The 14,018-nt window shown below is 42.1% G+C and overlaps 1 protein-coding gene across 6 annotated transcripts in view; it reads right to left on the minus strand.

The window, feature by feature from the left end:
- The window catches only part of tanc1a (tetratricopeptide repeat, ankyrin repeat and coiled-coil containing 1a), a 240,089-nt gene that overhangs the window by 60,352 nt on the left and 165,719 nt on the right, over positions 1 to 14,018 (minus strand). For all 6 annotated transcript variants that reach the window (XM_041201802.1, XM_041201800.1, XM_041201801.1 and 3 more), the window contains 3 exons: positions 13,005 to 13,236; positions 10,256 to 10,422; positions 3,465 to 4,072 (listed from right to left, as the gene is read on the minus strand). In XM_041201802.1, the coding sequence (XP_041057736.1) occupies positions 3,465 to 4,072; positions 10,256 to 10,422; positions 13,005 to 13,236 (1,007 nt within the window). The remainder of the gene's footprint in view (positions 1 to 3,464; positions 4,073 to 10,255; positions 10,423 to 13,004; positions 13,237 to 14,018) is intronic.

Genomic DNA, 14,018 nt, shown 5'->3' on the forward strand with positions numbered 1-14,018 from the left:
GGGCCCTCCAGTTTCGATCCTCTAGAGGACAGCCGCCAAGGTCATCACCAACAGGGTGTAGCGATCAGCAGGCTGCCTCCACCTGGTGAGCATCAGGACGTGGCAGCAGGGTTAGGAAGGTTAAGATGATGTAGTTGCACAGCCTCGACACAAGTGCTAATCATTTGTACATAATGTTCACTATCATAAATAAATTCCCAAGAATGTTTCCTTGCCCATGGCTCCTTGTTCTGATGAGCGGTATTCGTGTCACTCAGGTGTGAAACCTTGATTCCTGCAGAAGGTAAAATGTAGGTGTCTCAGTCCATGGCCTCTTCCCTGAGCTTTGTGCAGCCTTCAGACCAAAGTGATGGTCAGGCCTCACACTCCCTGGACACATTACTGCTGTCTGCACCTCAGTGGTGCTTGACAACTCTGCCAGAATATTGTGGGCAGGCATTACAAGAGTTGCATCATTCACTCTCTGTGCTCTCAGCACCTTTAAAGGTGGGGCTGGCCCCCATCTCTTCAGCATCTGTGACCAGTGACGCTGTGCGCCTGAAGGGGGTCAGGTGCTGAAGGCTAACAAAGGATCAGATACATTTAAAGTTTCATGGCTGCCTCTCCATGATATGACCCTTATCACACGGCGCAAGCAAACAGCTCTCAGCCAGACATTCACAGAGGCTATGCGAAGATCCAAGGAGTATTGTCATCATCCTCCTGGAATCGAGCGAATATTAGGGCCTCCACTGTGTCCCCACGACAGGTGCCTTATCACAGAGGGCACGTGTACTGCCATCAGCCAGACAGGAGTCAAACGTTCACAGGTGCAATGTGAGAATGTATCGTATCTCCTCACTGCATGTTGTCATCATCCTCCACAAATCTAGCAGCAATGAGAACCTCCCGAGGTCGTCTGTCTCGTCTGGCCAGTGCGATGGCCTCATTCCCACCATCCTTGCCTTTGAGGACCTTGCACCCTCATCCCCATCGACGTCCTCCTCATTGAAGGAGGCCTCAAGTTCCTCCATCTCCTCCTCAGCCAGCTCCTCTCCCCATTACAACCTGGTGCTGCAAAGGGCACAGCCAGTGGCAATGATGCATGACACCTTTTGTGGACTATATTACAGGACTTCACCAGACCAGTCCAGGCATCAGAACCTCATTTTCAGCATTCTGATGGTTTGTTCCACCAAAGTGCGAGATGCAGCACAAGCCTCGTTATGCCTTCACTCTGCTGCAGTCTGAGGCCGCTGCATGGGTGTCATCAGCCACGTCCTCTATGGACAGCCCTTGTGCCCCGAGGAGCCATCCCTGCAGCTTCTGTAGAACCTGGAAGATGTCAGGTATCTGTGACTGACTGAGAATATTGGAATCGTGGACACTGCCTGAGTATCATGCACAGACCTGCAAGATGCATTTGAGGTGGTCGTACACCACCTGCACATTCGGCGAATGGAAGCCCTTGTGGCTGACATAGTTGACCACGTGTTGCATGGAAATCTGGGCGCCACGTAAATGCAGTCAATAGCACCCTGCACCTGTGGGAAACCCGAGATCTGGGCAAATTCAATCGCTCTTGCCTCCTGGCTTTCTTAGTCCCAGGCAAAGTCGTGTGTCCTCATGAAGATGGTGTCTGTGACCTCGGATGCATTTGTGGGTGGAGGCTTGTGATATCCCACAGAGGTCACCTGTGGAGCCCTGAAAGGAGCCACTGCTGTAAAAATTGAGCGCACAGTCACTTTCATGGCCACTGGCAGTGGATGCCCTCCATGTCCCCGTAGTGCCAAATCCTGCAGTAGCTGGCAGATGTGACTGATCTGTTCCCTAGAGTTGCAGAGACTTTGGCAACACTGGTTTTCAATCATCTGCAAGAAAGAAACAGAACACCTGTAGACCCTGGATCTAGCTAGGCGCCGACCAGTGATGGTTCTCTGGGGCTCTTCAGCGGCGTGTGTGGAAGCCCCAGCTGCCCCTTCTTCCTGAGGGTGCTGCTCTTCCCTCTATGCAGCTAGGAACCTTCTGCTGGATGAAAGAGACATACACATGGGTTAGCTTGGGTGTTCTAAGAATTTTTCTTGGTTAGCTCCGAAGGCCCTTTAACGCATCCCAGAGAGTGCTGGCCACCACTTGGATGGCCAGAGTTTAGTGCGCTGCATGGCTGCCCGAAACCCCATCCTCCTCTACCCCACTCTTCCTGACCGATTAGCTGCAGCTTCGCCCACTGGACTGCATGCTGTGCCATTAACTCAGGCACAGGCATTCTCCTAAGCCACACTGCAAGGCTGCACTGTTAGCTTAAACCATGGGAGAGACTTGTCCACACCTGAATGATGACATTGCAAGGGGCTGTAAGCGCCTCCACCAGTGATTGCTCCAGGTCCAGCTTTCACAAGGAAACTGTACAACCTGAGCAGTCGTCCGACTGTAATGCAGTCCACCAAAATGCTCATTGGTTTGCAGTTTGTGCCCAAGGGGTGAAAAGTTCAGAGCATTTGGTGGCAATCTCATGCCTCTGTGTTGCTCGAGCGGGCAGATAAGCTAGAGGCCGGACTCCAAGCATGTCAGTGTGGCTGTGTCTGAACTGTCTCAGCTGCAGAGGAATGGTCACTTTATACAAGGTGTGGCCACTTCCTGCACGCACGCACGCACCCCCCCCTCCCCCCCACCCCCGCATGTCTTATGCACCAGTATGAACCTTAGGGCAGCCCTCGCACCCCCTCCCCCCCGCCCCCAACTCGCCTCAACCTTGAAATCAAACAGGTGACCTGGCAAGCGCTGCACAATGTTACTGTGCACTCATCTCCAAGTTCCCCTCAAAGTGCAGCCCGCCAAGTGCATGCCTTGTATCTCGGCTGATCCAGCAGGCTGGGATTATAATGAAATGCAGATGTATTACAATGAGGTTCCCAATATCCAATGGCGGGAAACACTATTGACAGGCAGAGCAGATGATTGCAACCTGGTTTCATGACGTCATGAAGCCAACTTTTGGCCTTCTCACCATATTGTCCGCTCATGCCGCCGCACACACCCGGCACCAGCAGGCGCAGAAAATTCCACTCTCTGTTTTCGGGTGATATTGCCAAGGACCTCCAATAGTGCAGCACTCCCTTAGCACTGCATAAGAATGTTGGCCTAGATTTTGTGCTCAACTCCTGGAGTGGGACTTCAAACCACAACCTTCTGACTGAGATGACAGTACTACCAACTGAACCACAGCTAACAAACATGCACATTGGTCAAAGGGAGCTTTTAAATTATCTTTAAAGAAATAATTAGTTTTGCTTTCCTTCACTGCGACAAATGCACTTCAGCCTCAAAGATCTCATTTTTGCTGAATGGCAATGAATTAGTTATCACTAATCTGGAATCAGGAAGAAAGGCAATGTTGAAATAAATGGACAAAAAAGAACAAAGTAAATCTTCAGTTGTAAATTAATCTGCACATATGAATTGCTTTAAAATTCAAATACACTAACCTTGGGTCACAAAGAAAGTCCATGTTTTCACCATCTGCTCTCCAAACAAGCCACTCCCTAAAGGATGGGTGGCAAAACATTCGTGTTTTGTCCCTTCGTTTGATCAGGAAACATGAAAGGCTCTCCATTCTCTGCTGGAAGTCCTCCCACTCCAAGTCACCCTTCACACAGCCAGCATTTATTGCTTGGAAGATCTGTTCATCTGCCAGTGGATGAAGGGATGCCAAGGCTACATTCAACAGAGGAAGAGCCTTTTCAAAGGAAGTATGCGTTAGAAACTTCATGTTGCATTGTAGCAGGTACAATTCAGACAGGGACACTGGGACTACCTTGTAACTTGCACTCTTAATAACCAAATGGCCCTTTTCAAACAAATCCAGCGTCAACTTCAAATATAGATAAGATCCTTGGCTGCGCATGATAAGATGATTGCTGACTTTGCTCACTGTAAGGGTGTCAGCTTTTCCACTCAAAAAGATATTACTGAGTATTCCGTGACTATTGTTAATTCTGTGATGGATATAAGCATTCAGATCACTGTTAATATCTTCGTTCTCCGGAAAATCATCCAGAGAAATTTTGACAAATGGAAGTAGACTTGTGATCTCCTATAAGAAATCGAAATAAAAGATGTAAATATTGCAAATCTAAGCTCAAATGCTTAATATTGTGGAAGCATTTCTACATACCATTTCACTTTGTTTTATACAACATCCTATAATTTGGCAACTTATTCTATTTCATTTTTTAAAAACAATATTAGCTATGGGGTGTAAATTAGTGATGTGTGATGTACTTGAAGACAAATTTTTGCTTTGGAAATCTGAGGATAATTTTGATGCTTTAAAATACAGCCCATCACTCTAAGCAATTTCAGCTGATAGGAAATTTATTAGAATAATTTCTGGTTTGTGGATTGACTTGTTAAATAGATCCCCCACCCCCACCTCTCCACCACCCATTGGCACAGCTTTATTCTGAAAATCCTTTATTATACTAATTGTCTAAATTTAAAATGACACATGCATGATGGATTTTTTTCCCAAAATGATTGAACTTGCATTGTGTCTTTAACTTCTCAAACCTCTTCACAGCCAATTAAGTTTGTTTGAAGTGGTGCCACTGTTAAGTTGGCAGTTAATTTGCACATAACCTGGTCCTATAATAGCAAATGAGGTAAATAGCTAGTTTTTATTTTTAGTGGTGTTGGTTGAGGGATAGGTCTTAACCAGGACACCAGGAGAATGTCCCTGCTTTTTTCCACCCCTCAACAGTGCCATATTTTACACCCACCTGAAGAGATGAAATGTACAGAGGTCAAGTTCAAAGTTTATTGCAAGAAACATAGCTCCAACAATGCAGCATTTTTTCCAGTGATGCACTGATGTGCTCAACTCCCTGGAGTGCAGGCCTTTGAACCCACAAACTTAAATTTATTCAAATGTTTGAATTTTTATGACTATTCAGTATTGTCAATATGCAACAACTCATACTTGCACAATATAGGACAGAATAAACAATAGAACAGTACTTTAAAGAGGCATATTAGTAAGCATAACACCTTGAAAACTCTTTACGGAATCACCTCGCTGGTGCTGGTAGCTGTCATGGGTCTGCCTGGCAAATAGATCAGCACTAGTCACCTGCTGATAGTAAGTGTGAACGGAAACTAAGATCACAAAATGAGCCAGCGTTTCATGGCTGTTTTTAGTTTCTTAGTCAGTTAAAGCAGTTTTAGCAATGAGGTGTGCTGCAGGCCTGCTCTTCCAGGGCTTCCCTGCTAAATTTAATTCATCCATCCATTTTCACACCACTTCTGGCGACAGTCACAGTGGCAGTAAGCTGAGCAGGGCCAACCAAACGTCCCTTTTCTCAGCCACAGATTCCAGCTCCTCCTGGGGGATATAATCCCTCCAGCATGTCCTGGGTCAGCCTCAAGGTCTCCTCCCAGTGGGCCATGTCCAGTGCAGCTCCAGCAGGAGCCTACCAGGGGACATCTTTATCAGATGCCCGAACCATCTCAACTGGCACCTCTTGATCCAGAGGAACAGCGACTACTCCGAGGCTCTCCTAGATTGCCAAACTCTTCACCCTGTCCCAGATAGTACACCCAGAAACCCTGCAAAGAAACCTCATTTCTGCCACTTGTACTTGCAATCTTACCCTTTCAGTCATTACCCACAGTTCATGACCATAGGTGAGGATGAGGTTGTAGAGTTTAGTCTTTAAATTTTGGCCTTCTCATAAAAATCTCCTGACTGATGTTTTAAGGAACAACAGGATTTATGAATTCCAATAGGGGCTTGACAATGAAGGGAGAAGCTAATTTGCCTTCGTTGCTGGCATATTTGGTGGGCTTCCTTTTTCTTTGAACTTCTCCCCCCTTTATTTGTATCAGATAGCAATAGGACTTAAAGAAGGTTAATGCTGCTGCTTCTGCAAATTTCTCCATAAGTCTCTGGCTTGCAATTGCCACTCCTAATCGAGAGCAAGAAGTAGAAGAAACCTCTAGTTCTCCCAACCCAATCTGTAATATATGAGATATCCTTGATTTTTTAATGGAGATTGTAGCTGCACTGTTGGCCCTTTAAGACAGCACTTACACCTTTATCCTGAATTTAGCTTAAATAAACCTGCTTGAAAAGGCACCCATCAGAAGGTCGAGTGAAAAGGCAGAAACATTCGGATGTTGGGCTCAAGTCATCATAATCCTGTCATTTTTTTTCTCTTGATGTCAGTATGGGGGTGGGGATCCTTCCTTTACATGCCCACACTTGTATTGGGACTTAAGCTGCATTTTTAATAAGGCAGCGATCCAGCAGATCAAAATTCTGCTAAAATTACCTGACTGCCCTCTGACCAGCTCAGGTGGGGACAGGTCGTCAGGTATAGGGTACTGGAGGAGGGTGGGAAAGAGCCTATGGGGGTTGAAAGTCGGGGGGCGGGGGGGGGGGGGGGGGGGGGGGGAGAGGAGGAGTGCGGATAGTCAAGAGAAACGGGAAGGGGAAGATAGTTGGGGGGCTGGGGGAGGGGGTTAGAAAGAAGGGGACCAGAGTTGGACCGGAACAAAGAATTATCTACGTATGCTATGAAAAGGCAGGCACGGTCGGGTTCATACATCAACACCTTTTATTTGGAGGAAGTGAACAGAGTTAAAGGAGATGCTGTTCAATATGAGAACAAGTTCAGCCAGCCAAAGGAGGGTGGTGGTGGATAAGGACTGGTCGGGCCTCCACTCAAGGAAGGAGTGTTCAGACCTGGTGGGGATGGAGATAGAGAGACTGGATGCCCATGGTGAGAAGGGGATGGTTACAGCCAAGAAACTGGAAACCATTAATGGTGGTGGGCATTGTCATAGATGTAGATGATGATTCAGCTATTCCCATTTATACCTCTCCTAGACATTTCTTTTGTTTCTTGTCCCATTACAATCTCTTTTTGCCCTGCACCATCATTCCATTTAATCTCTCCTACCTTCCACCTTAACACAGACCTTTCATTCATCCCTCACCCCTTTCCTGCCTCCCTTAAAAGCTAATAGATCTCCAAGTGCTCCCATTTCTGAAACATTAACTGTTTTTTTCTCTCCACAGATGCCATCAGATTTGCTGAATAGTCCCAACATTTTCTGTTTTTATTTCAAATTTCCAAAATCACACTTCGTGTAGCACAGATCACTGTAGTGATGTGATAAATAAAACAATATTAATGTCAGGCAATTTCTTTACACTTTGAACCTGGAATCTAGGTACAGAACAGATGAGGGAAGATTATTCTTCAAGAAGGGGCCAATGTATCTTCATTTGTAACTTGTACTTGTCCTACATAGTTTTAGACACATATGATTGGGCAGTCAAGGTAACAGAAATTGCCCCCAACTCTTATACAAATCACTAGAGAATTCTGCAACCTGAGTTACAGAATATATTGTTTCATATCAGATATATATATATATATATATATAAAATATATATGTTATATATATATATCATATAACATATATATACTATAGCACTTAACTCAATGTATTGTTCTGCTGCACAGTGGGGAACCATGATGTAAACAAGCGTACCTGGAGCCAATTAGAAGGCATTTTCTGTTGCTTTGAAAGTTAATCTATAGGTTAGAAACTGTTACCGTAGCACCAATTCCATCCCTCATCTGACAACTGCCCGAGGCTGAGTTCATAAGCTTGGTGCCGTATTTAAAACAGAGATAAACTTCTGACTACATATGCACTTCATCACCAAGACTGCCTACTTTCAATTCCATTTCATTGCCCAACTCTGCTGGTCTCCCATCTTCCAACCTACATAAACCCGAGGTCATCCAAAACTCTGTTGCCTGTATCTTAACTCGTATCAAGACTCATTCATCCATCACCCATGCTCTGACTCATATTGGCTCCCGGTCTGGCAACAACTCAAGAATTTAGATTTTCATCCATTCAAATCCCTCCAAAGCTATGCACCCTCACTATCCCTTTAGCCTCCTCCAGCTCTTCAAATGTTCACTATCTCTCTGATCCTCTAATTCCAGCATCTTGCATATCCCCGATGTTAAACACCCCACCATTAGTGGTGGTGCCTTCGGTTGCAAAGGCCCTAAGCTCAGAATTCCCTCCTTAAGCCTTTATCTTTTTCTTGTCCTTTAAGATGCTTCTTAAAACCTACCTCTTTGACCAAGCTTTTGGTCATCTGCCCTGATATTGCCTTCTGTGCGTCAGGTAAATAATTTTGATTAATAACACTCTTAAGAAGCACCTTGGCATATTTTGCTATGTTGAAGGTGCTGTATAAAGGCAAGCTGTTGTCTTTGCTTTATCCCTGAGGCCCTAAAATTAGTAATAAATGACCAATTCCTTTTTCTCTTTAATGCTTTTACGCTACACGTGCAGAAATTTGCATGTAACACTGGAGTACGAGAAACATGGCGTCAATATTTTCAATAAACACTAGTGAATCTCCTGTGACAATGCATACAGTAAATCAGATACATCTTATAAGAGAATCAAACCATACACTGCTCAATTTATTATTCTGCTGTTAACACCTTGCAGTACAGGTGGATCTATGTTGTCTTAAGGTCAGAAAATGTAACTGCTATAAAGTAAACACAACAAAGGTAATTCTGAGTTAACTGCTGTTTCACCATGAAGATTTAATTATGTATATGAACCATTCTGAAGTTAAATATTTTGTCTGTATTCTGATATAATATAATTTTAGAACAGAGATGAGGAGAAAATTCTTTAGCCAGAGAGTGGTGAATCTATGGAATTCATTGCCACAGAAGGCTGTGGAGGCCAGGTCATTGAGTGTATTTAAGACCGAGATAGATAGGTCCTTGATTGGTAAGGGGATCAAAGGTTACAGGGAGAAGGCAGGAGAATGGGGTTAAGAAACTTATCAGCCATGATTGAATGGCGGAGCAAACTCGATGGGCCGAATGGCCTAATTTCTGCTCCTATGTCTTATGGTCTTATAACTATGCATTGAGTGTCCACGATTATCATGGAAATTTTCAATGCAAGCCTGTCACATTGTAATTACATCCTCTAACCACTGGTGGTACTGCAGTATCTTCACAAGAGTGGGGAAAACAGGGGATGCCAGATACAATTACAATGTCAACTTTACATAGACAATTTTTGTTATCACTATGCATATCAGAAGCCAAAATGGAAAAGTTGCAGGAAGTGCATGCTGAAGCAACATTTTATTATAGATTTATACATATGACATAATTAGGATTAAAATTAACACTAATTTTTCTAGTGGCATATATATGAGAAAGAAATATCCAATTTAGATTTAAGCAAGCAATGGATTGAACACCCCAAGTAAGTTTAATTAAATGGACCCTAATTAAAAGGCCATCAACCTGCACATTCAAGTAATTCCCTATGCTGACACCTATCCATGAGAAAAATTGTTAATCGTGACACGGTGTTGCATTGCTCTGAAGAATCAAATTCACACAAAAATAACTAATGTTTAAGTGATGAGAACATATTTTAGCTTTCAAAGGCTGAAATGATTAGGCACTTTGCCAGCTTCTGCTGACTATATCACCTCATGCCCTGTAAATGAGGATCACATACTGAATAACAACTATTCTTGAACAACACTTAAAATTAATCTGCTGTATATAAACAAATAACTGAAATCCTTTCAACAAAATGCCTACGAGTGCAATTAAGGAAAGTTCACCAGCCAAATGAACGTAATAAACATTCAAACATTTTAATTGCTCTGGTGTCCAGCCACCTGGCTTTCAGCCAATAAATCCATTTTCATGCTAGAAAAACAATGCAATGTGGAAAGGTTTCCTCATCATTGTTGTCCCTAGTTACAGGGCTGCTGTTAACTTTATCTGTGTAATCTTTATAGCAAATTCACGCTGCAATTGTTGGATCTAACTTGTTGTTGCAATGTGATTAGTATCTTTATTTATATTCTCTACAACTCTGATGTCAACATGAAAGTTAATATCCAACTCAATTAGTAACTATGGCAAAGTATAAGGAATATGTTGTTTAATTGTTCGAATTCATAGCGACTTTTGTCAAACCAACAAAATGTTTTATTTTGATAACTTACTGAATTATGACAAATCTACAAATGCTAGTTCATCAGAAAAAGTGGTATAAGCAAATATTAACAAGTAGCGAAGTGCCATTAAAATTAATACCTTGTGTAAAGTATAAAATATACAGTAGTGTTAATTTTTTAAGTATATAAAATGCAAATTTCAGCCAGTGCAACCAAAACTTAAATGGATGTCTTTACCTGTAGATTGGTTCTAACAGTAACTACCAGCTTTAGCCAAGCTGGAAACTTCGAAATTATTTTAGTGATAAAGGAAGCAATTGTGTCACCATAATCGGGCTTATGGAATTCAGCCTCATTTAAGCCATCCACCAAAATAATATAATCATCTGCAGGAATCTTCTTTTCTGCAGGACAAAATTAAATTTAATTACAATTTGTTGCTATACAGAATCTATATTACCACATGCCCCAACTGTCCTGTCCCACTGAGTTACCCATGCCATGTTATTCATCTGCCTGAAAAAAGATCGAATCAGAGAATGGTTACAGCACAGGAGGCAGCAATTTGGCCTGTCAAGTCCGTGTCAGCTCTTTGCAAGAGCAATTTAGCTAGTACTATTCCCGGTCCTCTCCCTGTAGCCCTGTAATTTCTTTTCCCTTCAGACACTTATTCAATTCCTCTTTGAAAGTCAAGGTTGAAACTGCCTCTACTCCTCCTTCAGACACTGCACCCCAGATCCCAACCACACATGCATAAAAAAAAGTTTTGCCTCGTGTTGCCTTTACCCCTTTTGCTAATTTAGTCTGTGTCCTTTCTTATGACCCTTTCACCAATGGGAACCGTTTTTCTCTTATTTCGTCCCCTTGTAATTTTAAGCAACTCTATTAAATCTCTTCTCCATCTTCTCTTCTCAAAGGAGAGCAATCCCAGCTTCTCCAGTCTATGTAACTGAAGATCTTCAACCCAGAACCATTCGCATGAATCGTTTATATACCCTCTCTACAGCCTTCACATGCTTCCTTAAGTGTGGTGCCCTGAATTCCACACAATACTCCAGTTGAGGCCAAATCAGTGTTTTATGCCATAACTTAATTGCTTTTGTACTCTATGCCTTTATTTATAAAGCTTTGGATTCCATATCCTTTTTAACCACTTTCTCAGCCTGCCCTGCTACTTTCAACAACAATTTGCACTTATGTATCTCTATGTCCCTGCATTGCTTTTAGAATTCTACCCTTTAGTTTATATTGTGCCTCCTCATTCTTCCTACCAAAATGTATCACTTCACACTTCTCTGCATCAAATTGCAACTGCCACGTGCCTGTCCATTCTGCCAGCCTACATGTTATTGAAGTCTATCACTAGCCTCCTCACAGTTCACAATATTTCCAAGTTTTGTGCCATCTTCACATTTTCAAATTGTGCCCTGTACACCCAAGGCCAAGTCAATAATATAGATCAAGAAAAACAGTAGTTCTATTGACATCCTGGAGAAATATCACTAGATACCCTCCTCCGGTTCGGAAAACCACCGTACACCATTGTCCAACATTCACCATTGCCCCTCGTTTCCTGTCAATCGCCCAACTTTATACCCAAGCTGTCACTTTCTCTTTTATTCCATGAGCATCAATTGAGCTGACAAGCCTATCAAACATTGCTTAGGTGGTTAGCATATGGTGTTTCTACCCAAAAGATTTCATGTTCAATCCTAACTTGGTGAACTCTGCTACTTTGCTAGTATGATAATCAATTCATTTCAAATGTTAGAGTAAAGGAGTAAAGTACATTACACTACAATGTTCCCACCATGCAAATATCCACATATGCCTTAAACCAAAGCATCGTCAACCCGTGCGCCTTAAAGAATCATCAACCCATATGCTTCTATGTCTTGAATTTAACTTATCCCCAATTTAGTCAGTTATCTTAATTCTGGAAAGAAAATGCAGCATTAAGCATATAGAATTTAGCAAAGAAGTCTCGATGAACATGAATTCTTTAGAAGCTAGACATTTTTTTAAAATTGAAAATTACAGAAACAGGAGAGAACTAATTGACATTACAGGCCATATTTTGCATGTAGTTATTAACATGCAAACAAGCCAATGATTTGTAGTGTGGAAGAGATACCTCAAATTACAAATTTGCAGTTTGTTGGCCGAATGGCAATACTTCACCTTTAGCTTTGTAAAAACAGGATCTCACATTTAACTTCTGTGATTTTCATGAAGTTTCTGAATTTACACATTAATTGTCCATTAAAAATTTACTGAAAGTTAAGCCTTGCAATTAACAGCATAAGTACCATTTTAACAATTGTTAATTGTTAATGATTGCCAATCAAGCCCTCTAGCCCAGGAAATAGACAATTATAAACATGAGAGACTCATTCCTTCTGGCTGTGAATTGTTTCAGAACATTTTTTAAAGTGCTAGTTTTAAAAAATCTTTTCTCATTCTTCCTTTCTGCCCTTCTTCTCTCTCTCTCTCTCCAACTATCTTTCTTTCCTCCTCTTTATTTTTCTTCTTATACCTGATTTGACATTGAATCCACCCTCTCTAATTCATCCTCCTTCTCAGTCCTACCTGTTTTTCAAACTATTAGCATACTTGGTTAAGGATACACTATTATTCCCATTGTCCATTACGGTTGCAGAGGCCTTAATGCCCCTGCTGTGCACATGTCAGCTCAACTCCAGAAACTTTGTTGACAAAAAATGTTTAAAACCTTAAGGTTCCCAAACAAGTCTAAATAATGAGATACACCACACAGTGTCCCACTCCCGCAAAATTTGGCCATACATGAGTGTTTCAAGGTTTAATTTTTAATATTTGCTATCTGATTTAATAAAACAAACAGGCCGATTTTTTTTTAAAGAGCAAAGCATGTTCTATGCTGGAACATACCTCCAGTGGACACTAATTCTATTTACATACCCATCAGACATCTAAGACAAACTATTTACATCTATTAGAACCTTACCTTTTATCAGGTTTACAAGAGGCTCCAAAATACCTCTCTTAAATGCAGCCATGGGATCCTGGACACAAGAACGTAGACTGAGTATGCTCTGTATGTGTGATTCCTTCAGCAGCAAATCCCTGAATGCTGCTAGCTGAGGTGCACGACAAAGCAAAGCTGCTACACTGTGGACAAATTCTGGTACAAGGCAGGTGTATGTATTATCAGCCTGGCAGTAGTGATAGGCAACAACCTGTTTAAAAAATGAAATGAAACAAGATTTTTATTTCAGCATTTTATTCTTTATATAATAACAACAGTTTCCTGTGGTACAACAGCAAAATACTGCAGATGCTGGAAATTTGAAAGACAAACAAAAAATGCTAGAAATATGCAACAGGCCAAGCAGCATCTTTGGAGAGAGAAACAGAGTTAACATTTAAGGTCAATGGCTTTTCCCGTTTTTCTCTCTCCACAGATGCTGCCCGATCTGAGTGCTTCCTGCATTTTCTGCTTTTATTTCAGATTTCCTATGGTGTTAACTCACAAAGGATTGAACAGGATGCTTTTGCAAAGGGCGCTTGGTTTCTCCATTGCTCCTTATCTTAATTATGCTTGTTCTCTAATTCTCATATTCTGTTATTCCTTCCTTTCTATAGTTCTCCTATTTCTACTCTCATTTTCCTTCACTACATAATGACTCACTCTCCTTGTTCAGCTTTTGTTGGCCAGGAAGCACTATGCATGGGTGAGTGAACCAGCAAGAGCAGTAGCAAAGTTGACAAACAAACAAATAGGGATCGCTCGGGAATGACTGCTCTAACAAGTAGGCCAGCCAGAAGGCGGCCAGAAGACAATGAGCAAGCTGAGAAGCGCTCAAATTGGACAAACTGGAGGCCCAGCAAGGTTTCAGAGAATAAGAGAAAAAAAAACAAGCAGGCCAGAAAATATTCAAAATGAGAAGGAATGTAAGTTGATCTGCCAAGAAGCATTCTTCCATGGCCAACGTCTATAGCAGGTTAGCAAAACTGCAAG

Source organism: Carcharodon carcharias, chromosome 12, assembly GCF_017639515.1.
Source record: "Carcharodon carcharias isolate sCarCar2 chromosome 12, sCarCar2.pri, whole genome shotgun sequence".
In the NCBI taxonomy this organism is placed as follows: domain Eukaryota; kingdom Metazoa; phylum Chordata; class Chondrichthyes; order Lamniformes; family Lamnidae; genus Carcharodon; species Carcharodon carcharias.